General features: G+C 53.1%; 3 protein-coding genes across 3 annotated transcripts in view; 2 read left to right on the top strand and 1 right to left on the bottom strand.

The window, feature by feature from the left end:
• The first annotated feature begins 7,433 nt into the window (after positions 1-7,433).
• APBB3 (amyloid beta precursor protein binding family B member 3) lies at positions 7,434-12,224 on the top strand. Its single transcript, XM_054389095.1, is given in 14 exon segments — positions 7,434-7,482; positions 8,449-8,639; positions 8,979-9,055; positions 9,285-9,342; positions 9,529-9,669; positions 10,050-10,177; positions 10,289-10,294; positions 10,382-10,496; positions 10,583-10,670; positions 10,868-10,951; positions 11,121-11,277; positions 11,318-11,387; positions 11,389-11,574; positions 12,006-12,224. Coding segments are annotated over 14 exon segments (1,569 nt in total).
• Positions 12,225-12,402: 178 nt separating this feature from the next.
• SRA1 (steroid receptor RNA activator 1) lies at positions 12,403-14,355 on the top strand. Its single transcript, XM_054389272.1, has 5 exons — positions 12,403-12,435; positions 12,823-12,948; positions 13,347-13,561; positions 13,758-13,866; positions 13,972-14,355. The coding sequence occupies exons 1-5, from the start codon at positions 12,411-12,413 to the stop codon at positions 14,163-14,165; spliced, it is 669 nt and encodes a 222-aa protein (XP_054245247.1). The 5' UTR covers positions 12,403-12,410; the 3' UTR covers positions 14,166-14,355.
• A 3,945-nt stretch (positions 14,356-18,300) lies between these two features.
• The window catches only part of ANKHD1 (ankyrin repeat and KH domain containing 1), a 121,834-nt gene continuing 112,295 nt past the window's right edge, over positions 18,301-27,839 (bottom strand). Inside the window, exons 33-37 of the mRNA XM_054389041.1 lie at positions 22,799-22,993; positions 21,439-21,693; positions 20,094-20,269; positions 18,789-18,953; positions 18,301-18,368 (exon numbers count right to left, since the gene is read on the bottom strand). Coding sequence (XP_054245016.1) covers positions 18,309-18,368; positions 18,789-18,953; positions 20,094-20,269; positions 21,439-21,693; positions 22,799-22,993 — 851 coding nt within the window. The 3' untranslated portion in view covers positions 18,301-18,308. The remainder of the gene's footprint in view (positions 18,369-18,788; positions 18,954-20,093; positions 20,270-21,438; positions 21,694-22,798; positions 22,994-27,839) is intronic.

Genomic DNA, 27,839 nt, shown 5'->3' with positions numbered 1-27,839 from the left:
CCATGTTCATGAGGTCAGCACCATCTTCGTTCGGTCGGCACAATTTTCGTGAGGACGGCGCCATTTTGGTGAAGTCGGCGCCATCTTCGCAAGGTCGATGTATTTTGGTGAGGCCAGCACCATTTAGGTGAGGCCGGAGCCGTCTTGGTGCGGTCGGCGCGGTCCTTGTGCAGCCCGGCAGTACTTCAGCGGTCGGCGCCGTCCTTGTGTAGCCTGCACGTCCTTCTGCAGCAAGCACCATTTTGGTGAGGTTGGCACCATCTTCGTGAGGTCGGAGCCAACTTAGTGAGGTCGGCGCTATTTTCGTGAGGTCAGTGCCATTTTGGTGAGGTCGTCGCCATTTTGGTGATGTCGGCGCCATTTTGGTGAATTCGGCGCCATTTTGTTGAGGTCGGCGCCATCTACGTGAGGTCGGCGCCATCTTCGTGAGTTCGGTGGCATCTTCGTGAGGTCGGCGCCATTTTGGTGAGGTCGGCCCCATTTTGGTGAGGTCGGCACCATCTTTGTGAGGTCGGCGTTATTTTCGTGAGGTCGGCGCCATCTTGGTGAGGTCAGCGCCATTTTGGTGAGGTCGGCGCCATCATCGTGAGGTCTCCGCTATTTTCGTGAGGTCCGCGCCATTTTGGTGACTTCGGCACCATCTTCGTGAGGTCGGCGCCATCTTCGTGAGGTCAGTGCCATCTTCATGAGGTCGGCGCCATTTTGGGGAGCTCTGCGCCATTTTGGTGAGTTCGGCGCCATCTTCGTGAGGTCGTCACCATCTTCGTCAGGTCGGCACTATTTTGGTGAGGTCTGCGCCATCTTCGTGAGGTCGGCGCCATTTTGGTGAGGTCGGTGCCATTTTGGTGTGGTCAGCACCATCTTCGTGAGGTCGGCGACATTTTCGTGTGGTCGGCGTCATCTTTTTTAGTACGGCACCATCTTCGTGAGGTCGGCGCCATTTTGGTGAGGTCGGCGCCATCTTCGTGAGGTCGGTGCCATCTTCGTGAGGTCGGCACTATTGTCGAGAGGTCGGCGCCATTTTAATGAGGTCGGCCCCATTTTGGTGAGGTCGGCGCCATCTTCGTGAGGTCAGCGCCATCTTAGTGAGGTCGGCGCTATTTTCGTGAGGTCGGCGCCATTTTGGTGAGGGTGGCGCCATTTTGGTGAGGTCAGCGCCATTTTGGTGCGGTTGGCACCATCTTCGCGAGGTTGGCATCATCTTCGTGAGACCGGCGCCATCTTCGTGAGGTCGGCGCTGTTTTAGTGAGGTCGGTGCCATCTTGGTGAGGTCAGTGCCATCTTTGTGAGGTCGGCTCCATCTTTGTGAGGTCGGCGCCATCTTCGTGAGGTCAGTGCCATCTTCATGAGGTCGGCGCCATCTTCGTGAGGTCAGTGCCATCTTCATGAGGTCGGCGCCATCTTGGTGAGGTCGGCGCTATCTTCGTGATGTCCTCGCTAATTTCGTGAGGTCGTCACCATCTTCGTGAGGTCGGCGCCATCTCCGTGAGGTCAGTGCTATTTTGGTGAGGTCGGCGCCAATATTGGTGAGGTGTGCGCCATTTTGGTGAGGTCAGCGCCATCTCCATGAGGTCGGCACCATCTTCGTGAGGTCGGTGCCATTTTGGTGAGGTCGGCCCCATTGTGATGAGGTCAGGGCTGGTCCCATCCAGGCAGTGCCTTTCTTTCTCCTCCCTCCTCCGCAGGTGGGGTGAGGCTTGCTTTCTCCTCCCACAGCCGTGGGGAGGGGCGAGGCTTTCCACTGATCAGCGGGTTCCCTTAGCAGGGTCAGCCCAGCAGGCCCAGTCCGGGGAGTAGTCTTACACAATGGGGCCAGTTCCGTCCAGGGTTGGCCCTCGAGATCAGGATGATGGTTCCCAGTAGGCAGGGTCTGTTGTCTCCAATCCCGGAGACGAGTTCAGGAAAGGGGTGCGGTGAAGTGGCGCTTCCCCCTCGGCTCGAAGTGAGCTGACTGTGCCGAATCTCTCGGCGACTGCTCCCATTAAGGTGACACTGCAGTCTTTGGCTTGATCTCAACGGAGAGGGTATTTTCTCTCTCTCTTTCAGAAAATCCCGTGTTACGTTACCCTGGCGACACAGGGCTGCGGAGCGGCAAAAGTGGGTGGCTCCTTTTCTCTCCGGCAAACAGCAGGGATCACGCAGAATGCGTTTCTGCTTGATTAGCTGCTTATGTCTGCAGCTGTTCTGGACTGCCAGGCTTAGGCTAGTCCTTCTCCTTCTGGGCTAAAGCTTACCCTCTCGGGGTTTTCCTCAGTCCTCTCAACTGGGCTTACAACACCAGCTTCTCGTATCTCAGGCGAAGGGATCATCCTTTGCTGGTTCTTCGAGCAGCTCGGTGGGCTGGCTTCTTTCTGTATCTCAGAGGCTTCTAGTACGCTTGAAAGTGAGAGTGAGAAGGCTTACAGCTTATGCAGCGTGAGCTTACGTAGCGAGAGAAAGCAGAAGGAGAGAGTAAGTTGGTAAACAAATGGAGAATACTTATAGACTTCTCAAAGTTGGATCTGGCCAATGGGCACACTTGTCAACAACCTACTTCAGCCTATAGAAAGGGTGAAGCTAGAATTATGCCCTTAGATGGAAAGAGCACGAGCATACCATGCGATGGGTGCATGCAGTTGTTTACCCCTTAGGAGACAGGTTGGTGCCTGGGCCTTTGTACTCCTCTCCAGAAAGGAGGATGGAAGGGAGGACTTACCAAAACATATTGAGACAAGTTGCTGGTATTCGGGGGAATCATTCTAGGCATGTGGTGCCTTCACCACAACATGTCATTGACAAAGATGTTGAACAAGACTGGTCCCAGGACTCTGCTTGTCACTGGCATCCACTGGGACATGGAGCCATTGACAGCCACTCCTTGGGTGCGGCCATCAAGCCAGTTCTTTATCCACCTTGTGGTCCACCCATCAAACCCATGTTTCACCAGTTTGGAGACCAGGATGTGGTGCAGGACAGTGTCGAAGGCTTTGCTCAGGTCCAGGTAAATGACATCAGTTCCTCACCCCTCATCTATGAATGTTGTCACCTGTTCATAGAAGGCCACCAGATTGTCAGGCAGGATTTGCCCTTGGTGAATCAATGTTGACTGTACCAAATCACCTCTTCACTATTCTGTCTCAGTAGTGCCTCCAGGAGAATCTGCTCCATGATCTTACCAGGCACAGAGGTGAGACCGACTGGCCTGTAGTTCCCTGGTTCTTCCTTCTTACCCTTTTTGAAAGTGGGAGTAATGTTTCCCCTTTTCCAGTCAGTGGGGACTTCCCCAGACTGCCAGGACTTTTGGAATATAATAGAGAGGGATTTAGCAAGCTCATTTGCCAGTTCTCTCAGTACCCGTGGGTGTATCCCGTCAGGTCCCATGGACTTATAGAATCATAGAATCAGCCAGGTTGGAAGAGACCTCCAAGGTCATCCAGTCCAACTGATCACCCAGCCCTATCCAATCAACTAGACCATGGCACTAAGTGCCTCATCCATGCTTCTCTTGAACATCTCCAGCAATGGCGACTCCACTACCTCCCTGCGCAGCCCATTCCAATGAACAATCACCCTCTCTGTGAAGAACTTCCTCCTAAAATCCAGCCTATACCTCCCCTGGCACAACTTGAGACTGTGTCCTCTTGTTCTGCTGCTGGTTGCCTGGGAGAAGAGACCAACCCCCACCTGCCTACAACCTCCCCTCAGGTAGTTGTAGACAGCAATGAGGTCTCCCCTGAGCCTCCTCTTCTCCAGGCTAAGCAATCATAACTCCTTCAGCCTCTCCTCATAGGGTTTGTGTTCCAAGACCCTCCCCAGCTTCGTTGCCCTTCTCTGGACACCTTCCAGTCCCTCAACATCTCTCTTGAATTGAGGAGCCTAGAACTGGACACAGGACTCAAGGTGTGGCCTGACCAGTACTGAGTACAGGGGAAGAATAACCTCCCTTGTCCTGCTGGCTACACTATTCCTGATCCAGGCCAGGATGCCATTGGCCTTCCTGGCTGCCTGGGCACACTACTGGCTCATGTTCAGCCTATCATCCACCAGCACCCCCAGGTCCCTTTCTGTCTGACTGCTCTCCAGCCACTCTGTCCCCAGCCTGTAACCCTGCTTGGGGTTGTTGTGGCCAAAATGTAGAACCCTGCACTTAGCCTTGTTAAATCTCATCCCATTGGCCTCTGCCCACCCATCCAGCCTGGCAAGGTCCCTCTGCAGGGCCCTTCTACCCTCCAACAGCTCAACACCTGCTCCTAACTTGGTGTCATCTGCAAACTTACTGATAATGGACTCAATTCCTTCATCCACATCATCAATAAAAAATATTGAACAGGATGGGGCCCAGCACTGATCCCTGGGGGACACCACTAGTGACTGGCCACCAGCTGGCAGTGGCACCATTCACCACCACTCTCTGGGCCCGGCCCTCCAGCCAGTTCTTGACCCATTTCAGAATGAATCTGTCCAAACCATGAGCTGCCAGCTTTGCCAGGAGCTTCTTGTGGCAGATGGTGTCAAAGGCTGTGCTGAAGTCCAGGCAGACTGCATCCACAGCCTGCCCCACATTCACCAGGTGGTAACCTGATCATAAAAGCAGATCAGGTTGGTCAGGCAGGACCTGCCCTTCCTGAATCCATGCTGTCTGGGCCTGATCCCTTGACCATCCTGTAGGTTCTGTGTGATTGTATTCAGGATGACCCTTTCCTTAACCTTGCCTGGCACTGAGGTCAGGCTGACAGGTCTGGAATTTCCTGGTTCCTCTTTGAGGCCCTTCTTGTGGATAGGCATCACATTGGACAGCTTCCAGTCATCAGGGACCTCTCCTGTGACCCTGGACTGCTGATAAATGATGGAGAGTGGTTTGGCCAGCTCATCTGCCAGCTCTCTCAGCACCCTAGGATGGATCCCATCTGGTCTCAAGGACTTGTGAGGATCCAAGTGGCTCAGCAGATCCCTTACTGCTTCCTCCTGGATTACAGGGGGACTGTACTGGTCCCTGGCTCTATCTGCCAGTTCAGGAGGCCAGTTGTCCTGAAGACAACCTGTCCCACTATGGAAGACTGAGGCAAAGAAGGTGTTAAGTACTTCTGCCTTTTCCTCATCTTTTGTTACTATATTCCCCTCCACATCCAATAAGGAGTGGAGGTTGTCCTTGCCTCTTCTTTTGCCATGAATATATTTGTAGAAATATTTTTTATTCTCCTTTATGGCCGTGGCTAGTCTAAGTTCTAAGCGGGCTTTTGGCTCTCTAATTTTTTCCCTACAAGACTTAGCAATGTCCTTAAACTCATCCTGGGATACCTCCCCTTTTTTCCAAAGGTGATACACCCTCTTTTTTTCCCCTTAATTCTTGAACACTTTCAGGTTCTTCAGGTGATCATGAACCTGATCTTCACTTATGATGGGCACTTGGTATGGTCCATGCCATGTTGCCACCAATGGTGCTTCCTTCCACTCTTTAACTAGGACCCAATCTGCTGGTTGGATATGAACAACAAACTCCAAAGGCAGGGTCTGTGCCAGCTGAGCTTCCTGTTGGAGAGATTTCACAAGAGACAGTATCCTGGACACATAATGTTTTAAATACACATGACTTATTTCTACCTCCCCACTGGGCCAAGAATTTGCAGGGTAAGGAATTCCAAACATTAATTCAAAGCGGGACGATAGTTGTATATCCCCTCTAGGTATGGCCTGTCTTCGGCCAAAGCTAATGGCAGAAGCTATATCCATGGCACTTTGGTTTCTAATCTCAGAAGATACTTCTTGATTTCCCTCTTTATTTTCTGTACCCAGCCTGAGCTCTGAGGGTGCCACGGGGTGTGCAAGTCCCATTGTATTCCTAAAGCTGCCATATAACCCCTTGAAGAATATTCCTGTAAAAGGAGTTCCTCTGCCTGAGTCTATTGCCTCTACTATTCCATACCTTGGAATTATTTGTTCCAGAAACACTTGAATAGCCAATCCAGCGGTTGCTGAAGCAACTGGAAAAGCTGCTGTCCACCTTGTTAAGTTGGCATACTATTACCAAAAGATATTTAACCTTCCCATTCGGAGCACTGCAGTAAAATCCACCTGGCACTGCTGGAATGGGCATACAGCCCAGGGTTGCTCTCCCCTGGCAACTTCCCTTGTAACCCAGTTATTGGTCTTGGCACGAATCAAGTGGCCTTCAATCACTATTTTCTCTAGCGCAATAAGACCCAAAGCAGCATACACCTTGAGGAAGGCTTCTGCCAATCCTTGAGAGCCCCAGTGGCTCCCTTCATGGAGTTGCTTCAAGATTTGTAGAGCCAAAGCCAAAGCCTTTGGCACACAATTGTTTACCACCATTTGTAAGCCAATCATCTTCTCTTCTGCCCCACTAACTTTAATTATCTCCAGCTCCTCTGGCAGAAAAGACTCTTTCTCCTGGGACCAAAGGAAGGGTCTTACACACTTCTGGCAGAAGTGCTGCTTTCTAAGCTTCTTCATCTGCCAGTTGATTCCCTATTGCCTTCTCCAAGTGTCCATTGACGTGTCTTATTGCCACTGTCTCTGGTAAATTCACCACCTCCAACAGGTGAACAGTTAAATCCTCATGAACTAATGTTTTTTTCCCTCTCTGCAGGTTAATAATCCTCTTTCCTCCCACAGTTTCCCAATCACATGATCCACCCCATGGACATATTTTAAATCTGTAAATATGTTTACTCTTTTTCCTCAATATAGCTCACAGGCTCTAATTTAGGCATACAATTCTACTGTCTGTGCAGACCACATGGGAGTAGCTTCACTCCCTCTTGCAGTTTCTTTCCCTTTATTATAGCATATCCTATGAGCGTTTTGCCTCCTGTCGCTCTAGAAGATCCATCAATAAACACGTTTTCCCCACCTGGCCAAGGCACACCCTGTAGCCTGTCTCTAGCTTGGGTTTGGATATCTGTTACTTGAATACAGTCATGAATTTCCTCCAAGTCCTTCCTCCGAGGACCAGTTAAACAGGACGCTGGGTTAAACCCTTCTCCACTTAACTCTAAATTTTCGTGTTCTACTAAACAAGTTTCATATTGTAATAACCTAGTTCTGGTCATCTATTTAGAAGCTCTCTCAGTTAACGAAGCCTTAATCTGATGTGAGACCTTAACAATGAGAGATCCCCCTGCTGTCAGCCTTTGGGCCTCAGTTACCGTTAAAGCTGAGGCTGCGCTGCGGCGTCCCACCTTTTGTACTGAAACATCCGGAGGACCTCCCCGCCGCGTTGGACTCCAGAAACCCTGCCGGCCGCTCAGACAGCCCCCTCCCTTCCCCGAACACCGAGAGCTCCAATCTCGCCTTAAGGCGCCGGCGCACATCCTTCGCCCGGGTCCTGCCCGCCCGCCCCGCCCCTCCCCTCCTGCCGCAGTCGCCGCCGCCGCCGGGACCGCTCCTGGGGAAAGCGGCGCCAGGGAGGACGCTCCAGACCGGTCGCCGGGGCCATGCTGGGCAAGGACTACATGCTGGCCATCGTCCTCGTCAACTGCGACGGTAAGTCGCGGTGGGAGCGGGGACGGGCGGGGGCAGGGCCGGTGCAGGGCTGGAGCCAGGCCGGTGCGGAGCCAGGTCGGGTCGGGGCCGATAAGGGACTGAAGGCGGGCCGGGGCCGATGCGCAGCCAGAGCCAGGCCGGGGCAGGACCGGTGAGAGGCTGGAGCTGCGCCGTTGCTGTGCTGTCCGCGGTGCTGAACGAGGCCGCGGGGTTCGGGCCTGGCCGCGGCAGGCCGCTCCGCCTCCCCTCCCAAGGTCGCAGGGGGCACCCCCTCTCTCCCCAGCCCCTCTCCGCACAGGAGCCCCGCGGAGGCTGGGGCAGAAACCGCCGCGTAGCGCTCGCCCCACTGGCAGCGCAGCCCCGCGGGATGGGCACCGATCCCCGCGGGTGCGGGCTGCCGTCCAAGCAGAGCTCGCCGTTGTGCCGCACCGCGGGCTCCTGTCCGTCACGTCCCCAGGGCTTGGGGCTGTTCCTAGCTCCAGTCCTCCAAGGGTGTTTTACCCCCTCCCATTCGTCAAGGATCTGTGGCCCCTTCCCTGGGCCAAATTGGGAAGAAGTTTCTTTCATGCATCATGGGATGTTGGCAGAGGGCTGGGAAGCACATGCTGGCAGAGGGAGCTGTGGGCTGGTAGCCCCAGCTCCCTCCTGTGCATCCATGCATGGTGCCTTCTGCATCAGGCTCAGGCTGTCTGTATTCTCTCTGCCCCTGATGGGGTCACCCCAGCCCTCCATGCATCAGTGAGGCAGCTGCCTGCACTGATCACATGCCTGGGGTCCACCACTTTTTGCACCCTCTCTGGTGTCACACCAAGCCTTTGTCGTGCTTCTCTCCGGGGCCATGTGCTCAACTGTGTATCTAGAGGCCACTACAGGACCCTTTTGATGCTGGATGAAGATGCTTATTTTTCTGGGTCTCTGCAGCTGGGAATATTTCCCACCCTTGTTTCACACTCTTCCTCTGCACAGACAATCTCTGGAGTGACCAGAACCTGGAGACAGACCCTGACCTCCCCCCAGGCTGGAGGAAAATCCATGACTCTCTGGGCACGTATTACTGGCATGTGCCAACAGGCACAACGCAGTGGCAGCACCCTGCATGCACCACAAGTCCAGGAGGGCATGGGACAGCTGATGGAGATGAGACATTCCAGAGAGTGGTAGAGGATGTGGGCAGAGAGGTGAGGGCTGGTTTTCTATCATGTCCCCCAGGCAGAAGCCTGTTGAAGGGCCTTTTAGGCATCACTGATCCAGCTTCCCCTTGGAGTAGGCCTGTCTCTGCCACCACAAAGTACTGCTCAGCCTAGCCAGCATTAAGCTCCTTGAAAAGTTCCAACAGAGCCCACAGGGAGGGAACTCATGGGTGTCTCATGGACCATGCTGGCCAACACAGATGCCCACAAGCTGAGCCACTGTTTGTCCTTGAAGAAAGGGCTCGTGCCTGATGTCTCCCGACAGCCTCTCTTGGCTGCCCTCACCCCTTTTCTCTTCTCTATCAGGACTGCCAAACCTCTGAGGCAAAGTATTTGGCAAAGGACAGGCCCATTCCCAGCCCCATGGCTTCGCTGTCCCGGAGGTAGGGCTGCCCACATGCTCTGCTGGCTTGTGAGGCACCACTGACACTTGGCTACCTGGCTGGTGAGACCAAATGACCCCATCAGAGCGGTCCCATGTTGGTTACCTCCATGGGATGTTTCCCAGATGGTGGCATGGGGGTCTGCCAAGGCATCCTGGTCCTTCCCTGGGTGCCCCAGGTTCATGCTGCTGAGTGGAAGCCATCCTCTCAATGCCCTGTCCTTCTGCAGGACCTCGCTGCCCTGGCATGGAGATGATTTCCAGCACAGCATGGAGCCTGGCTCCAAGGTACTGCACCTGAGGGCTTTCCTGTGGCATCATGGGCTGGGACTGGCAGAGGTGGGAGCAGACAGCAGCTGGCAGGGACAGGGATGGGAACAAGAAGCAGGGGTAACCACACTGGCACAATGATGGGTGCAGGACAGGAGTGGCTGTGCTAGCTGGGCAGTGAAGTCCCTTGTGTCTCTTGTTCAGTGCTTTGCTGTGCGCTCGCTGGGCTGGTTGGAGATCCCTGAGGAGGACCTTGCACCTGGCAAGAGCAGCATTGCTGTCAACAACTGCATCCAGCAGCTTTCCAACAGCAAGGGCCAGGGCTCTGTTGAGAACCGAGGCGAGGTGAGAGTCTGGGATGGTGCTGCCAGGCAGAATCCCACCCTGGGGCCACTGCTGCTGAGGCTGGCTGTCCTCACCCCTGGGGACCATGCCTGGTGCGGGGAGGGGGACAGACAGTTGCCAGAGTCAATTCTTTCCATGCAGTGGTCCCAGGTATGGGGCAGGTTGGTCTGACAGAGCTGTCCCTTGGACATAGTGTCTGGGCTGCCTGGGTGGGTTGTCCATGTTGCCACATGGAATGGCACCCATATTTGAGGAAACCAGGAAGGGCTGTCTCCTTAGACATGCTTAGGACAGAGTAGGCTGGGGGGGTTGGGGATGTCCTTACATGTGGGCTGGGTGCTTGGGGATGCCCAGGCTCTCTGCTAGGCTAACCCTTACAGGGCCAGGACCTGGTGATGATCCTGAAGAAGGACACCATGAGCCTGGTGGACCCCCTTGACCACAGCCTCATCCACCACCAGCCCATCCTTAACATCCGTGTCTGGGGTGTTGGTTGCAACAACGGCAGGTACCAGGGGCTGGGGCAGAGCTGGGGGCTGAAGGGTGGCTCTGTCTACTGAGGGGGGAAGCATCCCAGCAGTAACCTCTTCTCGCTTCCCGACTGCTTCTGTGGCTGCAGGGACAGGTAAGGAAGTGTGGGACCAAGGGATAGCATAGGGACCAGGGAGGTGGCCTCTGTCAGAGTCTCACTGGCTAGCTTGTGGTCTTGCAGAGACTTCGCTTTTGTGGCCAGTGATAAGGACACCTGCGTCCTCAAGTGTCATGTCTTCCACTGCAACGTGCCCGCCAAGGGCATCGCCAAGGCCCTGCATGAGATGTGTTCCAAGGTGGGATGCAGGGACCCTGGTGGGTGTGGTCATGGCCTAGGAGTCTTGGGGTGAGGGAAGGCACCCAGGACCTCCACGTCTTGCAGATTGTGGCTGAGCGAGCTGTAGCGAGCAGTGGGCTGCGACGTGCTGCCATGCTGGAGCCTGTCTCCACTGATGATCTGCCACTGCAAGGTATCATTCCCTCAGCACTGCTGGCTGCTCCCTGTACCCACAGTCCACCTTTGGGCAGTGAGATGCCTGGCAGCCATCGCTCTTTGGCCTGCCTGGCTCTGTTCCTGGGGTCCCTAGGGACAGGACATACACACACACACACACACATGAGAATCTGCCAGAGGTTCCTCCCACTACCACCTCTGCTGTCCTGGTAGTGGATATCCTGGAAGCGGTGAGGCAGTCGATGCAGACATATGAGGCACTGTACATTGGCAGCCTGCCTGTGCCCAGGGCTATGGGTAAGCCACTGGCCCTGCTGAAGCTGGGGCATGCCCAAGAATCCCTTGCTGTGGGGTGGCTAAGTAGCCATGCCCTGGTGCCAGGTGGGCTCTGCCTATGCAGCTGGCTGACAGCAGCCTGCCTGCACCTGAGACAGGAGCCAATGGGATGGGGTCTCTGGCTTCCTAGGGATGGATGTGCTGAACGAGGCCATCGAGAGGCTGACAAGGGGCCCTGGACGGGAGCAGTGGACACCCTCCCTCATCCACGTGTCTGACACAGCTATGAGGGTGCACCCCGCGCAGGTTGGGAGGGGTATGGGAGGCACCCTGCTTCCACAGGGTTGGTGCAGGCATCCCTCATGGGGGGCTGGCCTGCTGGCAGAGGGGACCTGGTGGGGGGGTGGCAGGGTTCCCTGGGGTGTGGCCAGGGGTGGATGGGCCCACGGGGTCCTCTGCAGGAGGATGAGGATGCAGCACACCTCTGGGAGTGCCAGGTGCGGTACGTGACCTTCCTGGGAGTGGGCCGGGACGCCCACACCTTCGCGCTCATCGTGGACACGGGGCAGTGCTTCCAGTGTGCAGCCTTCTGGTGTGAGCCTGACGCTGGCACCATCTCAGAGGCAGTGCAGGCGGCCTGCATGGTGAGCAGGAGTGGGGTGTCCTTCAATCCTCCCAGATTCCTGGCTCCCTGGGGACACCCAGGAGAGGAGGCGAGACCTGGGGCCAGGGGAGGGCAAAGCTGGTGGCCCAGGTGGCATGCCCCAGCCCTGGGGAGGGCAGCAGAGTTAACACCATGGTGTCACGTCTAACCCACAGCTATGCCCCATTTTGTGTCTGACCCCATGGTGACACCACGTGTCCTGCACTGTGTTGCGTGTGACACCGCTGTGATGTCACCTTGTGTCTGACCTGCACAGCCACACCACAATGTGTCTGCCCCTAGTGATGCCATGTGGTGTTCCACCTCATGGTGATGCCATGTTGTATCTCCCGCCCTACGGCCACGAGTGAGCCCCACAGTGATGCCAAGCTGCTTGCCCACCTCACAGCCACATCCCTCATGTCCCTGCAGGTGCAGTACCAGAAGTGCCTGGTGGCCGCTGCACCAGGGGCTAAGGCGAGGAAAGGCCGAGGCCGGGCCGGGTCAGCAGCCTCGGGGGACGCTGCCGGTGGTGCAGCCAAGGCGAGCGGAGGCAGCGCGGGGGCGGCGGGGCCCGGTGCCCTCAAGCGGGGCCTCTTCGCCTTCCTGGAGGCCTTCCGCCCCAGGCGAGCCCTCCTCCACACCCCGTAGGGGGCCGGGCCGGGGGCCGGGGGCCAGGGCCGGTGCCGGAGCACCCGGCCCCCACCCCCAGCCCCAAGCCCGGCCCCCGCCGCCGCGGCGGGGCGGAGACACGGGAGGCCCCGCTCCCCCCTCCCCCGCCCCGCCCCGCCCCGCTCCGTCGCACGGAAAGGGCCGGGCCGGGCGTGACGTGGCGGGATGGCGGAGCTCTACGTGAAGCCGGGTGAGGGGGCGCGGGCCGTGGGGGGAACTTCCGGGACTGTGTTCGGCTGCAGGAAGCCCCAGAGGGCGTGTTCCTGGGGGGAGGGCCGTGTCTGGGGAGGGGGCGCCTGGGTGGAGCTTAGGCCCCGTGCCGAAGCCCTGTGCCTGGTGGGAGGAAGGGTCCCGCCGGTCTGTATCTGGTTTGCGGAGCCGGGGGAGCTGTGTCTCGGGAGGGCAGCCCTAGAGGTGCGGTGTCCCGTGGGTGGAGCACTGGGGTAGTGGGTCCGTGTCCTTGTGGTTACACGCGGGGGCAAGGGGAGCCCTGTCCTGGTGTAATGGCCCGAGATCCCATGTCTGGGGGATCCGCTTAGTCTCCCACAGCGACTCACTGTGTCCTTTGCTGCCGCAGGGAACCAGGAGCGTGGCTGGAACGACCCTCCTCAGTTCTCCTACGGGCTGCAAGCGCAGGCCGGGGGTTCCAGGCGAAGCTTGCTTACCCGCCGGGCCTGCCCTCCGCCCGAGGAGGCCCGTCCAGGTTAGCACCCGCAAAGCCCTCGGTCTGCCTTGCTTCACCTCTGTTCAGTCGGGGCCTATTGTGGGGAAGCCTCGGGCTGCCAGTGCCGCAGGGGGTGAGGGTCTGGGTGCCTCTTACCACCTGGGTCCGGCGGGAACTTCCGCCCGGCCTGGGCGGTGGGTCTGGGTCCCTTTGCTCCGTCGCCGTGGTTGTGGGGGAGCTAGCCCAGGGGCATCTTGGTGCCAGCCCCGGGGGTGCAACGACCAGGCCGTGCCAGCACAGTACTGCCAGCCCTGCGCAGGCAGGGGTTCGTGGGCCTGAGTCCGGCCTCCTTCTGCTGGGCCTATTGCGGGTGACAAACGCGCGGTCCCTGGCGCCGGGCTGACGCGGGGTTCTGCGCGGCTGCCTCTTCCATGCAGGGGCTCCCCCACATCCGGCCCATGCCTCCACTGCCCCCGCAGCACCGCCCCCACGAGCGCTGGGGCCGCACTCCCACGGGCCCGCCAGCTCCGATCCGCGGGCAGAGAGCCGGGGGCCGAGCGCCGCGAACTGCCCGGAGGAACGAGGCCTGCCCGCCGACGCCGTCCTCACCCCGCTGAAGGATGCCCTTGATGCCTGCCGCGCCAGGGTGCAGGTGAGGCCCCTGCCACTCCCTCGACCTCCACCCCCACGCACTGCGGGGGGCGCAGGAGAGGCAGCGGTCAGGTGAGCCAGCCAAACAAGGGCAGCCTGCGTCCACGCCTTGGGGTAGGGAGAGCCACACCTGCCTCAGGGGTTTCTCAGAGCTGGTGGGGGGGCATGTCCTCCTTCTGTCTCGTCTCTGCTTCCAGAAACAAGTGTGTGATGACATCGGGCGGCGTCTGACTGTGCTGGGGGATGCCTGGGCTCAGGGGAAGCTCTCTGCACCGGTGAGAAAGAGGATGACCCTCCTAGTGCAAGGTGAGGGGCAAGGAGAAGTTTTTACGCAGACAAGCACCAGGCATTAGGGAGCAAGCTGCAGGAAGGTTGATCCCATGCCCCTGATTGTTTCCCCTTTCCTGGCAGAGCTCCAGCAACAGCACTGGGATGCAGCTGATGAGATCCACCGCTCACTCATGGTGGACCACGTGAATGAGGTTAGCCAGTGGCTGGTGGGTGTCAAGCGCCTGATCGCTGAGACAAGAAGCCTGCCAGCTGTGGAGACAGCTGCGGAGATGGATGGCAGTGCTGAGGCTGACCCAGGCCAGGAGAATCCCTGATGTCAGGCATGAGTCTGCAGACTGTGAGCAGGGGAGCCTGTGCTCAAGGCCAGCACCAGGAGAAGGGCCCAAGGGTGTCTGAGCACCTCCTCTGCTCCCACTCCTTGCCCAGGAAAAGGGATTTTAATCATGTTGACATTTTAGTGGGAATTTAGTACCTGGTGTTTAATAAATGGCACTAACTTGCCTCTGGCCACAGCCTGGCTTGGGCTTCTGGCAGTGGTTCTCTCCCAGGAGCAGCAACAGCTGGGACCACGAAGCAAGGCCATGGTTGCTCCAGGCTTGGCCAAGAGGCTATCCTGCCCTGGCAGGGTATACCCAGCCTACAACACATGAAAGGAAGAAATAGGTCTGGCAGCAGCCCCACTGTCACCCAGGTCAAGTGGGCAGCAGTGTGTTTCCCTGCTGCACTGGCTGGCAAAGCCTGGCCCCCTCTGGCCTTGCCTTCAGTGGGGCCCCACAGCAGCAGACACATGGCTCAGCTCTTCTGCAGAAGATGACCCCTGAGCTTTAAGGTGGCTGAGCTACTATCAGCAGCTTGGCCGGACCAGGGTTTGTACTGTATCGACAGCCCGTGCTCCCATCTGCCTGTCTTAACAACTGAGACTCAAGCTGGGCCCCAACAGCCCGTGGTGGTCTCAGGGTCAGGGAGCTCCAGGGAGAAACACCATGGTGCTAGTGATGTCTACCAGGTCAGGTGAGCCCAGGGTATTGACATTTACCTTGCAGAGGAAGCAGGCTACAGTGTGCTACTCTCTCCCAAGCCTGGGAGTCACTACTCCCAGCCTGTGGTGCAGGAGGAGCATGAGATCCTCTGCACCCTCAAAGAGCTGCTGATGCTGTTCAGCTTCTCTTAGCTTTCCTCCCTGGGGCTCTGAGGACCCAGCTGAGACCCAACACAGAGATGAACCAGGTCAGCACAGGGGTTTCAGGGTGTTTATTGATCAAGCATGAGCTCCTAGGCAATTGCACCAGCCAGTTGTGCTAGAGCCTGAGGTGTCACACATCCATCCCCAGCCTCAGAGAGAGCTGCAGATAGCTGGTCATGGTGCCAGCACCTCCATGAGGCCCAGGAACAGGCCCAGCTATGGCCTGGAAACTCAGATGTCCATCTCAAACTGGTCTTGATCTGCAAGGGTACAGAGGGATAAAGGACCAGGGTTAGGAGGGGGCTGCTTTGGGAAAAACATGCAGGCAAAATGGGCAGGAGCTGTCACTGGGGCCAACCCAGGACTGCCCCTTGACCAGTGGCCATGTGGGAGCCCCAGGTCTCAGGCAGCATGTAGGCAGGAGCTTTGTGCCTGGGCTGCTCACCTGGCATGATTTCTTGGCTCTCATTCTGCTCCTTGACTTCCTCCGGCTTGACGAGGCTGGACTGGGCCAGGGATGTGACATCGGGGATCTGGGGCAGGCAGCAGGGAGGGGTCCTGGCCACGGGGGAATTCTTGCACTCCAGCAGGAACTTGCGGTCGTAGATGATGTGGATACCTGCCAAAAGCAGGGGCTGTCAGGAACTGCTAGCGCCTGGCTGCCCCATCTCTGAGCACCACAGTCTGAGCCTGCAGCAGTGGGGAGCACCCACTGCTTGGCCATGGTCTGGGGTCACAGTTAGCTCTAGAACCACTGTGGCAGACTGACACCCATGCACTCTGCACACAACCCCAGCCAGCAGGCAGGTCCCCAGAACCAGTTGCTCAGAGGCAACTGGCCTGGGCGTGGCTCCCAGAAGCTTAACAGCAGAGGCTGGGTGCACGTCCACTGGCACCACGGGGCCCGCTCATGTCATCTGAGCCTGGAGCCACCCTTCTGTGCTCTGCACAAGGACAATGTGCTGGCTTTGATAGGACACTACAGTGTGCCAGGCTGCTGGGTATACAGTCCCAGAGCAGTGTCCTGCTGCCTCCCCTCTGCCCCAAGTGATTCCTGGGGTTGCACCTGCCATGTCTGCTGCCTGTACCCAGTCCAGGCCTGCCTTCCCTGGTTCCCTGCCAGGTGCCACCATGACAGGTGGCAGCCAGCCCCAGCCCTGCTGCACTGCCAGGTCCTTCCTACACCACAGCCACCTCCCTTAGCCTGCTCACCAGCTGCACTGGGGACTGGAGAAGGAGGTATGACATGGGGCAAGAGGGCAGGCCTAAGCAACCCCTGGTAGAAGCCATGTCACCCAGCACCTTCCCCAGGGACTGCTGAACATGCAGACTTCTTGTGCTAGCCCCCTGTGCCTCCCCCTGCCCTGACCTACCCTTAAAGGACCAGCACTGCACCCACCACCCTTTTGACAGTGCCAGCAGCCTGCTCCCCTGAGGTGAAAGCACCAGGCACTGGCCTCTGCCTGCTCCACCTGGGCAATGATGGTCCTATCTTGTAGCAGTATCTTCCTACAAAGCTTTCCACTCCAGCTCTGGGCTGCCCATGGGTCTGGGCAAGTGGCATCAGGGTCCAAGATGCAAGGTGGAGAGCCCAGGAAAGAGCTGCCTAACTAAATTAGGCAAGAATGGTGGAGAAGACAGTGGCACCTGGTGTGGAGCTGTGGTGACTCCCTGGGATGGGGCTGGAGAAAGTGGCTGTGCTCATTGCAGCCATGGAGCACACACGGCTCAGGTGAGGGATGGGCCCAGGGCCACTCTGCTCTCCTGGCACTCTCTCCAAGAGCAAACCTGTCTGAGCACTGCAGCACCTCTGTTCTCAGTGCCACTGCTGTCAGCAAGAGCCAGTCTCTGCCATGCACAGTGCCAGCAGGCAGCAGCAGTTCAGTGTTTTCTACATTTCCTCCTCAAATGCCAGGAAAAAGAGCTGGATCTATCCCCCAGCAGCATCTCAGAGGTTTCCTTGCCCATGGCACTTTGGTATTGCCTGTGCACTTCAGGTTTTCAGTACTCCTTGCTCATGCTTTTCCTGGGGAAACTCTGCTACTGCATGTAAGGATTTGTCTGGAGAAGGTGGGGTAAGGTGAAGTCCCCCACATCTGGTTTGACACACCACCAGAAGTGGTCCATGAGATTGGACACCACATTCACTGTAGCTACCTACTTGAGGAATGAACCGAATCTTAGTGTAGTTACTTCACTGCCACTGGGCAAAACCAGAAATGAGCACAGCCCATTGCTTTGCAGAAAGCAAAGAACTTCTGCACCTGGGTAGAGAATGAAAGTTTGTCTTTTTCCTCTGGGAAAAGCCTTGAGGAGCCTCATTTAAGGGGCTGTAAGAAGCTTAGAATAATCTGGTTTTTTCTGTGGTGGGAAACAGTCTGTGCTGTGTCAAGATCTGCTTCTATGCCACTGGTCACAGCAAGTCAGGCAAATCAATCCTGCCTTTACCTCTGAGCTACCTCATTACCTTCTGCAACTTAAGATGCCATCAGGTGCCACGTTGTCAACTCAGCCCTTATTTCCGGCCCCTGAACAAAACCTGATCTCTGTGGCAACCCATCTGGAAAAAGAGTGCTAGAAGCAGCAGAACTAATCCAGAAGGGAAAGAAAAAAAAAATAACAACAAAACAACGATGCAACAATGCATAACTATATTCACACACAGAAAAAGAGAGGCTAACAACTGTCAGGGAAAAGGACTCGGCAGCAGGCAACTGCAGATCAAAACCCTCACCCAAACCCTGACTGCATCCATGTGATAATTACATGACCCTGAAAAGTTGCATCACTGTGCATGGCAGTAGCTCAGTGACAACAAACAGCCTCTTCCAAAGTTCCCACACACAACCTAAAAATACTGTTTGCCTTTTATTGAATATTCAGGTAAATACTTCACATTAATATAGGCTACATTTAGTGGAGCCACTACACAACATGAAATTTACTCAGCTTTTCAAGTATGTAAATGATTATACATGTATTTACCACCCTAAAAACTTGCAATCATGGTCAGCCAACTTGTGTGCTACATACAGGAAGCATTCAGTAGCGTTCAGCCAAAAAAGCATGAGCTTCAGCTAATCTTTAGTTCAAAATGGCTAAACTGGAGAACAGGATCAGTTTGTCTAGGCAAATCCATTTGTTCTTACACGATGGATAATCAAGTTTCCGTTGTTACAGCCCAGAGTTAGTTAGGCACATTAAAAAACATCCCCAGGGTTATTCAAAATCAGAGATTCCCAAACAAGGCTACAAAAGGACAGACCCCCTTAAATCAGTTGACGTACTTGAGATGCATGTTTCCAATGTGAGGTGCCCAGGTTCCTGGCCAAATCTACAGCAAGAAATAAAAAGACAGGTCTATTATGAACACAAACAGGGTTTCTTTAACAGATCATTTAACTACTGGAGGGCGAGCATAAGGCTTGTCCATAAAATACAACCAGGCTGAGAGCCCTCTTCAGCTCTGGCCAAGGTTTGACTGACAAGCTGCAAGATACCAAGTAAGCATGTAAATCCATTTATAGCAATTATTTGTCCGAGCAGTCTTGAAATGCTGCTTGGTTTACCTGAAAGCTTTGGTACAGATAGTACTGTAGATGTTTTATAAACACGCACAGAGTGCAGGGGAGAAGTCCTGCAAATGATCTCAATTCTTGTATGAAAGCACTGAAGACAAAGGGCTCTTATCCAAAACCAACAAATCCCAAACCACAACATTGTAAGAAAAGGTGGGAAAAGGAAGCCATGGTACCTGCTGAGCATCAGTACATTCTGTTGAGTTCTGCACAACTTTGATCATGGGATTCCAGGCGGGATCTGGAGTATGGAGCCCATTAAAGAGGGGGCCTCCTGGGCCATCCGCTAGCTGAGGATGTGAGGGTATTAGAGTGCCGCCGTACATGGAAATGGGTAGGCCCTGAGGGAACAAGAGGAAGAACCACCAGTGAAGGCTGTGGTTGTGAAGGACAACTGTTGGGCCATGCTTGTCCAGATGATAGAGGCAGTTCACATCCACACATCATTCACCTACTGTCAAACATCTCTGCACCGTGAGGGAACAGGGCAGGGCTGCACACCTAGGCAGGTAGAGCACGAGGGACTCTCCAGAGCTCCAGCTTCAAGGCACTTCACCCATTCTTCTGAGCCTGCACCTTGCCAGGATGCATCAGCCTCGGCACAGTGCTTCCATGTGACCCCATAAAGCCAGACAGAGCTGCTGCACAAAGCGATCTCAGTGCTCTTTCCCCTGACCTCTGCAGAATGTGATAACCTTGATGCAGACAGAGACTGCAGCCAAGAGGCTGTACTTCAGCAAAGCCCATAAGAAGCTTGAGCCTGTGTGACCCCAAGCTGAAGATGTTCTATAAATTGCGAAGTTACAGAAACATTCTTCCAGTTCAGAAGGAGCAAGTTACAGAGCAGCTTTCTCCAATTCTGGGACTTCTTTCCTGTGTTTGAATGAGCGCTGCTCTGCAATTCAGAAGATCCCAAGAGCACATGCTGCAGCTCCTTCTAACACATGCTGTGAGCAGTTCTGCTGTTGAACATGTTGTCCTGGATGATGTAGTAGCTGAGCTGACTGACTACAGCTTGGCTGCATCTGTGCCTCAAGCTGCTTTCCAGCATTAAATATACAGGCCTCAAGTGGTCCTTTCACCCTGCTGCTTCCCTGAGAGGCATCTAGCATTCATTGGCATGATTTGTACACAAAACATGAAACAATTAGCCTCAAAAGCTGAGCAAGCCCTTATGAAATATTCCAGAGCACCTGTGCCTCTGAGAAGGGAAACATTGGAGAGTGGTAGAGACCTTCAGCTACTGGGCAACAACACATCTGTAATCTACAAATTCTGGATTTGTGTAAACATGCCACCAGGCTTGGGCACCCTTTCTAATTAGTAGTGGAAGGAAAGAAGGTTCAAGACTAGGAGTGGCAGGGAATGTAAACAAAGAGAACAGGAGATACAGCAAAGTCAGTCCTTGGTAATTTTATAGACTAAATCCACACACACACACTCTCCCCCCCTCTTCCCCTTCCCCCCCCCCCCCACCTTACTTTAGAAAAATCCACAAAACTATTTGGCATGGGTTGGTGGAAAATATTTGAGGGAGCCACTATTCCAGAATCATCTCTCTCCATTGGCTGATGCTGAGAAAACGTGCCTGGGTCTGACAGCTGCTGATGCATTGGATGATTTCCCATGACAGGCTGAGACCAACCTGACAAGCCTTCTGGAAAGGAGATGGAAAGTGGCAATTAAATTCACTGAAGGACATGGAACCCAGCAGCTGAACCCCTTCATCCATCCACCCTCAGCGCACACAGCTCTGAGCTAAGGCAGACCCTCCACAGCCTGCTGCAGTTTCTGGGCTATAACCCATTACAAACACTGCAGCACCAAGGCCTCTCCTAGGGCAGCAGCAGAAGGCAACACCATACAAGGCTGGCTTCACACACACACAAACACACACTTGTGACAGGGGTGTCGATGGGAAAAGAGAGGCTGGCAAGGCCAGGGAGGTTTGCCCAGCCACACGTCATCTGCATGTGCATTCATCTTGACCCTCCAGACAAGTGTGGAGATAATGGGGACCAGCAGTCATGCAGGTTTCAAGTGTCCACAGCAGATCCAATAAACCTTCAAGCATTGTGAGCACATACAAGCTCTCCTTGAAAAGAATGAACCTCAGCAATGCTGAGACATTAACTTAGCCAAAGTATGGTTAAGTTGTGAAAAATGGAACAAATACAGGGGTAGTAAGCACTTGTCTTTAAAGTTCCCAGTGAAAGCGCTTGACACCTTACGTGCTGCAGCTCCTCCTTTCCACAAAATCCTCAAACTGTCAGGAAACTGATGTAAAACTTCAGCTGTTTCAAAGTCATTCTTTTGAAACTGGGTCTGCCTTGAGCAGAAGTTACCCCAAACTCTTGGAGTCTGAGATCAATGTGAAGCTCAGCATATGCACAATTAGCGTTTCTGGATACAGTAGCTGCACCACAACTAACAATGTAACATGTTCATGAAGAGCAAGCCAGACATTTGGACAGAGGTCACGGGTCAGCCTTGGAAATGGGCCCCCTGAACAGCTAAAAGTTGTTTACTTTTAAAATTCCGTAGATTTCAACCAAGTTCCTGTGACACCTCTGAGCAGTTCTTAGGGTTGATGAGTGCATACTGACAGATAACAATGCAGACTGGGTGAGAGCCACCTACCTAGGCAGAGAACAGCCCCAGTGCTCATCCACAGGCAGCCTCCCACCACCCCGCCCCTTCAGCCAGTGGGAGCTGCTGGCAGGCTGCAGGACTTGATTCCACGTCCCCAGCTTTCTTTTCAAACACACCACCACCAAAAGGCTTGAGCAGTTTCTTTAGCTCCCCCAGGCTGGGCAACAGACTCACCAGAGACACTGTTAACTCCGAAGGACCAGATGCCGCTGTGCCCAACAGGGGCTGTGAAGTTGCTTCCCAAGGGTGTGGGAGTGACAGAGCCTCCCTGCCGGATCCGTGCCAGCCGCTCCGTCCCGATGGGAGGAGGCACCTTGCGGTCTGGGTTGGCATTACCTGGTTTTGGCTGGCCCAGGTTAGAAGGTGCAGAGGCAGCTGAAAGGGGCGAAGGTGATCCTGAGGAAACTGATGGAATAGGAGATTCACCTGCTGAAGAGAATATTTCTCTTGCTTAATTACACACGAAGCACACAAGCTAGCAAGCATAAATGCACCAGCTCTATGCCCCCCTCAGTGTCACCTCAAAGCAAATGATAAAAAGATTTTAAAGGCTTTTTTGCAAGCATTCCTCAAGTCTTTCACAGAAATTCTGTTTAGAGTTTAACTCTAAAAATAAGTGTTGTAACACAAATGCCATCAGAATTGATTGATGTTCTCATGACATAGCAGCACAGGTAAATTAATTACAAGAAAGAGTAAGAAACATGGAAGAGTTTCGGGAAGAGGTAAAAACATCATCCAAAATACCATAAATATCTAAACAGCCTGGTTTTGGTATCCACCACTGCCAGCAGAAGAGAAATGAGACAGCTTCCCAAAGCCATATGTGTAACCTAACAGCCTAAGTCCTACCAGCTTCACTGACCCTGACTCTACTGGGGAAATCCAGCTTCCTTTGAGCACTCATTTAAACCTTTTAGTTCTCAGCTCAAAGTGGCAATGAGGTTGCATGCAGTGTCATAGAAAGCCTCCTCATTTAAGATTCAGAAATCAAAGCTATTTTCTGTAAAGCTACTTCCATGTTCTTCCTAGCAGGAGGAAGACCCACTGCTAACCTGGGTAGCACCTGAAGATTTTGGAACATTTTAAGTAGTATGAAATAATTTCAGAATCCAAACAAAATCAAGGGAAAAAAAAGAAAATTAAAAGGGAAAAAAAAAAGAAAAAAAGGCAAGTATAAATTCACAGCTCTGGCAAACGTGACATTTTCTCCTAATATTGCACTCCTGCTATTTAGAGAGGCATCTTAGCTTGGTATAATCACCTCTGCTCCCCCACAGCTTCATGCTCTCTCCTCTCAGAGCCTATGATGACAACATTGCTTTGCCTAAATATGCTTTTAGTAATGCTACCAGAATGAGTGGCATTTGACATGGGACAACCCACACAAATAGCACAGCTTGGGATTTCCACACCATCCTCACAGCTGCTAAAAGCAATTGGAAAGCATTTTGTGCATTGCTTGGTAATTTCCCCTCCAGTTACAAATCTACCAGAGACAACAGCTATGAATTTATAGTTAACTAAGACAGACCCATGAAGTTCCTACATGAATTTGTTGCGCTTGTCCAAGGATGTGGTGAAAAATGCTGTCTGTTAAAGCTGGGAGTCCCAACAGGCGCTGGCCCTTGAAGGTAAACCCGTGCTCCTTGTATGTTTGCTGAAAAGCCTGTCAAAGGACCTGAAGAAGAAGTTGTAGAGCTGTTGGATGGATCTAGAGAGGGTAAGCCTGAAATAAACATAAATTTGATTAAATATCTCTCTTTGGGAACCTGCTTCAAAGCACCAGAGAGAGCTAATACTCCAAATATAATTAAAGCATCTCATGACCTTCAGGGGTATCTGCACGTAGCAAGTTCATGTTACAAGTGCAGGGTTCTCCCTCAGGAACTGGCAGAAGGCACCTCTGTGTGCTTCCTGGGTTGGCCTGGGGTTTAACAAAAGTAGCCATCCCTTTGGCCACTGAATGGTATTTTTAGCAGAGAGGACAAAGGAGGAAAGCTGGAAGTGGCAAGGATCTTTGCTTACAAAAAAAAGCCACGGAAGTCAAACAGGGGTACAAGGCTTTGTGAAAGTCCCAGGGGAATCTGGCACCAGGGTAGTTCACAGCAGACTGGTTTTTGCCATCCTATTGGTACACAAAGGTTGGGCAGAGCACACTGTGTCCAAAGAAACAGCTGACACAGCATAGCAGGTGCAGGGGCTGCTTTCTACAGGGATGGCAGAGGAAGGCAGAGATGGATAGAAAGTTCAAAACCCCACAGAAATTATTAGCAAGGGGGAATTACAGTTTTTTAATAAGCCAAAGTTTGTAAGTACTTTTCCAAGATGTTGTAAAAGCTCTTATGACATGTTATTACCTGACAGCACAAACAGGCATGGCCAGATGTTCACCTGAGGTTTGGGTTTAGTTTCAAGGGCCTATTAAACAAGACTAGTTTCAAAACCATTTAAACGTTTTCAAATGACCAGGATCAGCCTCTCTTGCTGCAGAGCAAGACTGAAGGTTGTACCTACTCGCAGCCCAGCAGTCTGCAGAGGCAGCAGTGGTGACAGGCAGTTCCTTAGCTCATAGACCAGAGGTGCATCTTTCACCTGAATGCGTTCCTGAAAGCCAGCCAGGCCTTATGCCCCATGGCATCACCAGCCAAGTCAACCTGACCTGTTGCTTCCAGAAGCACCAGAGCCAGCCTGCTGACTTCGCTGGATTTGAAGGAGACTTTTTCTCACTAGCCTTAACCAAAAGGCTAAAATAGAGAAGTCTCTATTAAAGACAGGGAGAAATAAATCACCACTACCAACAGAACACGGGATGCTGAGACAAGGAAACTTGAGCTTGGGAGGAGAATCCTTCAGGGTTTGTCACAGCCAAAAGTACAAGACTCCACAGCTGTGAGTGGGCTACTAACACCAGTGCAGGCTCTAAGTGCAATGTGATTGATCTGCATTTGTCTGGATTGGCCTCCAGCACTAAGGCCAGACTGCAGCATCTCCAACTGAGAGCCCTCCCTGTGCATCTGCCACGGAGCTACCAACGAGACACTCTTGCTAACCCTTCACCCACAAAGTCAGCTCAGAGCTAGCCAAAAGGCCCCTATGGTGATCAATTCCACCATCCAAACCAAGGTTCCAGCTGGCTGACAAACCACTGAAGATCCCAGAGTCTCTGCCCCATAGACAAGAGGTAACAGAGCTGCTGCTGCCCATAGGGACTGCTGACTTCCTGAACAGCAAATGAGGCAGAGATCATGACAAAAATAATCACAGAATCATTTTGGTTGGCAGAGACCTTGAAGATCATTGAGTCCAACCATTATGCCTGGCTGTGTCCTTTGAAGGCTTGGTAGAACAGTTTTCCAAGGGCAGTGACTGAGCAGCTCAGACCACTGTAGCACTGCTGGGGATCTTCTGCAGGCTGAAGGAAGGGTGACAGCCAGAGAGGCACAAATTCAGAGCAGTCAGTTTTCAGTGCTTCCAATCATTATCTTGCCTTTCATAGAAGTGGATGACAACCTCCCTTTGCTCAACATTAAAAACAGCTTCTCTGAACGACTTGGAGCATCCTGATTTCAGCAGTGAGTCTCCTGTTTACTCCTTACCAACACCACCAGGGTTTGTGAAACTAAAACCTTCTGCAATATCAAACTTTACCATGAGTTTGCCACGAACGCAAACTCTTCAACGTGCTCTGGAAGCCTTACAGAGCTTTTCAGACTTGTGTGTGAATCCCACACAAGCTCTGCTTAAAGGTGAGTTGAACAAAGCCGCCAGGCATTGCTAGGAACTGGTTACTGCAAGGGTTACCCCCACCTTTAGAGCAACACCTGCTTAGCTGCAGCACCTGGTCAAACAGGGAGCCCAGCCACTTCATGTAACTTCACACTCATGCTGCTTCCTGAGCTGGTATATTGCCAGTTTGTGCTACACTTCAATGCCACACAATCAAGGTCTCAAAGCCCTTCTTAAAATGCAGAGGAAAGTAATAATAAATAGACTTGTTTTGGTCTTCTTCACATCCTCCCCAAACGTTTGGGCTATGTCTGCCCTCAATCTGCAAGTGCTAGGTCAAGAGGTCTAAGAAGTGAGACAAAAGGCCATTCCCAGAACAGACCCCTGGCAGGTGAGGAGATCTGCAGGTGTCTGTGCATCAGGGGAGCTGGTGAACCAGGGAAAACCCAAGCTGCAATGAGCTTACCCACAAACAGGAAAAGCAGAGTACCCAAACTCCACCCTGAGGTGACAGCTTAAGATGATTGTTAGTGCACCAAATGAGATGAAATCTCCACCAAATCAGCTTAGAGCTGATCAGCAAGGGATGGTGATTTGTGGAAAAGTTTGCCACAGCCCAACTCTGCTAGACAAGCACAAAGGACAAATCTCTGCTTTGTCAGCTGTAGAGTCACAGCAGAGATTAGAGGATGAGTGTGCACTGACTTTGATGGCCGTTACTCTCTCTTATCACATAAAAGTGAGCTGAATTGCCTGGCAAGACCCAGCCTGCTCCCTTGCCTGCTGCACCACTTTGGCCAAAGCATGACCCAGCAGTGACTGGTCCTTTGGCCCCTTCTCAAAACTCATGAAACCTACCACTGTATCGTGTGGTACATGGATGTATGGAAACAGCCAAGGGAGTCCTCAGTTCAATCCACCCCAGAGGCTGAGCTGGGCAGAAAGGTCTGTCCCCCATCAATGAGACTGATAGACAAACCACAGGCCCACACTTATGCTCCAAGGGAAGGCACTGGAGAAGTCTGCAGTCTACCATCCCCTCTCCTTTCCTTACTGTAGCATCCTCAAAACACTCTCTTCTCCCTAGGCTCCCCTAATGTCTCTGTCCTCCTACGACAGGGTTTAGATTCTGAAATGAAGGTGATCAAATGCAGTATTAAGTAGAATGACATTAAAGGAATAAACTAAGGCCTAAGTAAGCAGTCACTTCCTGCCAGGCAGAATTTCAGTGGCACATCTACCTGTTTGCAGTTTCAATTCACTTTGCAGTCTAACTCCAGCTCAGAAAAAAATGCACTGTCCAAATAGTTTTGTGCTTCAGCTGAGAACTTCACAGCTACCTCCCCAAAGTCTACCACATGAGCTCTCTTTGGGTCTCCACCAAACCTTCCTAATTCAGCTATGGAACAGATTTAAACTACATTTACAAAACTAATAGTCACTTAAGGATATAAAGGACCAATACATTTCCCCCAAGAACAAGCAGATGACCTTAACATGAGTGTGTTGGCTGCTGTGGGAGTCACTGTCCTCTTTGCAGATCCTACTTGACACAAGTTTCCTTCCGCAGGGGTTATTCCAGCAACGCCAGATGCCAGTTCAGACCACTGCAGAGAGAAAGCTCAGGCAATGCAAAGTGTTTCCCAAGTCTGGTGAGTGGCATCTGGCAATCACTTTATTAGCAGCCTGATGACTGGGGTCCAGTTTCTTTACTTTCCACAGCCTTAGTTATATCAAGGTCTCCTTACTGCACCTGGAGTGGATGTGGCACAAGAGCTCTGAGTACTCACTTGCTTTGCAGAGCTCTATAGCCCAAATTAAACTATTAAGAACACTACAGGCATAGCAAGCATCCAGTTTTGTGGTTGAAGCAAGACAGAGAGAAATGTCGTGGTTCTTGGAAAATGTTTATAAATCAACCAAGAGGAACAGGAATGCTGAAAATCTTCTGTCCTCACCTCCATGTCTTCCAAATGCCCCCTTCTCCTTTAGTCTCAAAGAAGACTTCTACTAATCCAGCATCCATGTCCTGCAGCATTTACCCAAATACCCAACATACAGCGTGGGTGCAAACGCAACCTCAAACCAAGGCCCTCTACTACCCAGCTTAAAGGCATCCTAAAGCCATCATGGCAAGAAAGCAAAGAACAAGGTGGCAAAGACTACACTTCCTGAGGGTCCCTTCCAGCCAAATGGTCGCAACACAGTTTGAACACCAAGATCCTTTAGGCAAAGCATAGCAAGGGCAGGGAGCTCAATGAGTCTTCCTAGCCTGTTTCACACACATGCAGATAGCACTGGCCCTGCTGTGCTTAAGGGCAGAAGGGCAGGACCTTCCTAATGAAACATATCATGCAGCAGCACATCAACTTTCCAAAGCACAACATAAGCTTCTTCAAATCCCAGAGACATATGAAGAGATAGAAAGTGCAGAGTCTACCTTCACCAAGCCAAGCTGGAGTCTCAGATAAAAGATTGAACAACTAACTACACACAGCTGGAACCTGCTGTGACAGGTTTGGTACCACCCCACCCTATGTTCCATTCCAATTCCAAGTTAAAATCAGTGATATTGTGAATTCTACAAACAGTTGGAAGCTTTCCTGTTTCTTACAGAGGACAAGCAATGCCATGTCTGCAGTATTCCCAACAGCTAACATCCTAGAAGAGCTGGAGAGAAAATAAATCATAGTCAACAATTTAAAGAGCACCTTGGAAAAAAACAGGCCAGGCTCATCACATCAGCATACTTTCAACATCTGTAAATTACCTCTCAGCCAATTTGAGGTGATCAAAGCGTAATGGCTGGAAAAAAGACTTCTGTCCAGTGCATGATCTCAATGACT

The sequence above is a fragment of the Indicator indicator genome, chromosome 18, assembly GCF_027791375.1.
Source record: "Indicator indicator isolate 239-I01 chromosome 18, UM_Iind_1.1, whole genome shotgun sequence".
Classification (NCBI taxonomy): Eukaryota; Metazoa; Chordata; class Aves; order Piciformes; family Indicatoridae; genus Indicator; species Indicator indicator.
The sequence above is the reverse complement of the archived record's forward strand: the minus strand, read 5'-3'. Positions and strand labels throughout refer to the sequence as shown.

Coding starts and splice junctions, on each gene's coding strand:
- SRA1 (XM_054389272.1), top strand. CDS start 12,411: ATGGCGGAGCTCTACGTGAAGCCGG. Junction 13,562..13,757: donor CCTGCCGCGCCAGGGTGCAG/GTGAGGCCCCTG, acceptor CTCTGCTTCCAG/AAACAAGTGTGTGATGACAT. Junction 13,867..13,971: donor GATGACCCTCCTAGTGCAAG/GTGAGGGGCAAG, acceptor CTTTCCTGGCAG/AGCTCCAGCAACAGCACTGG.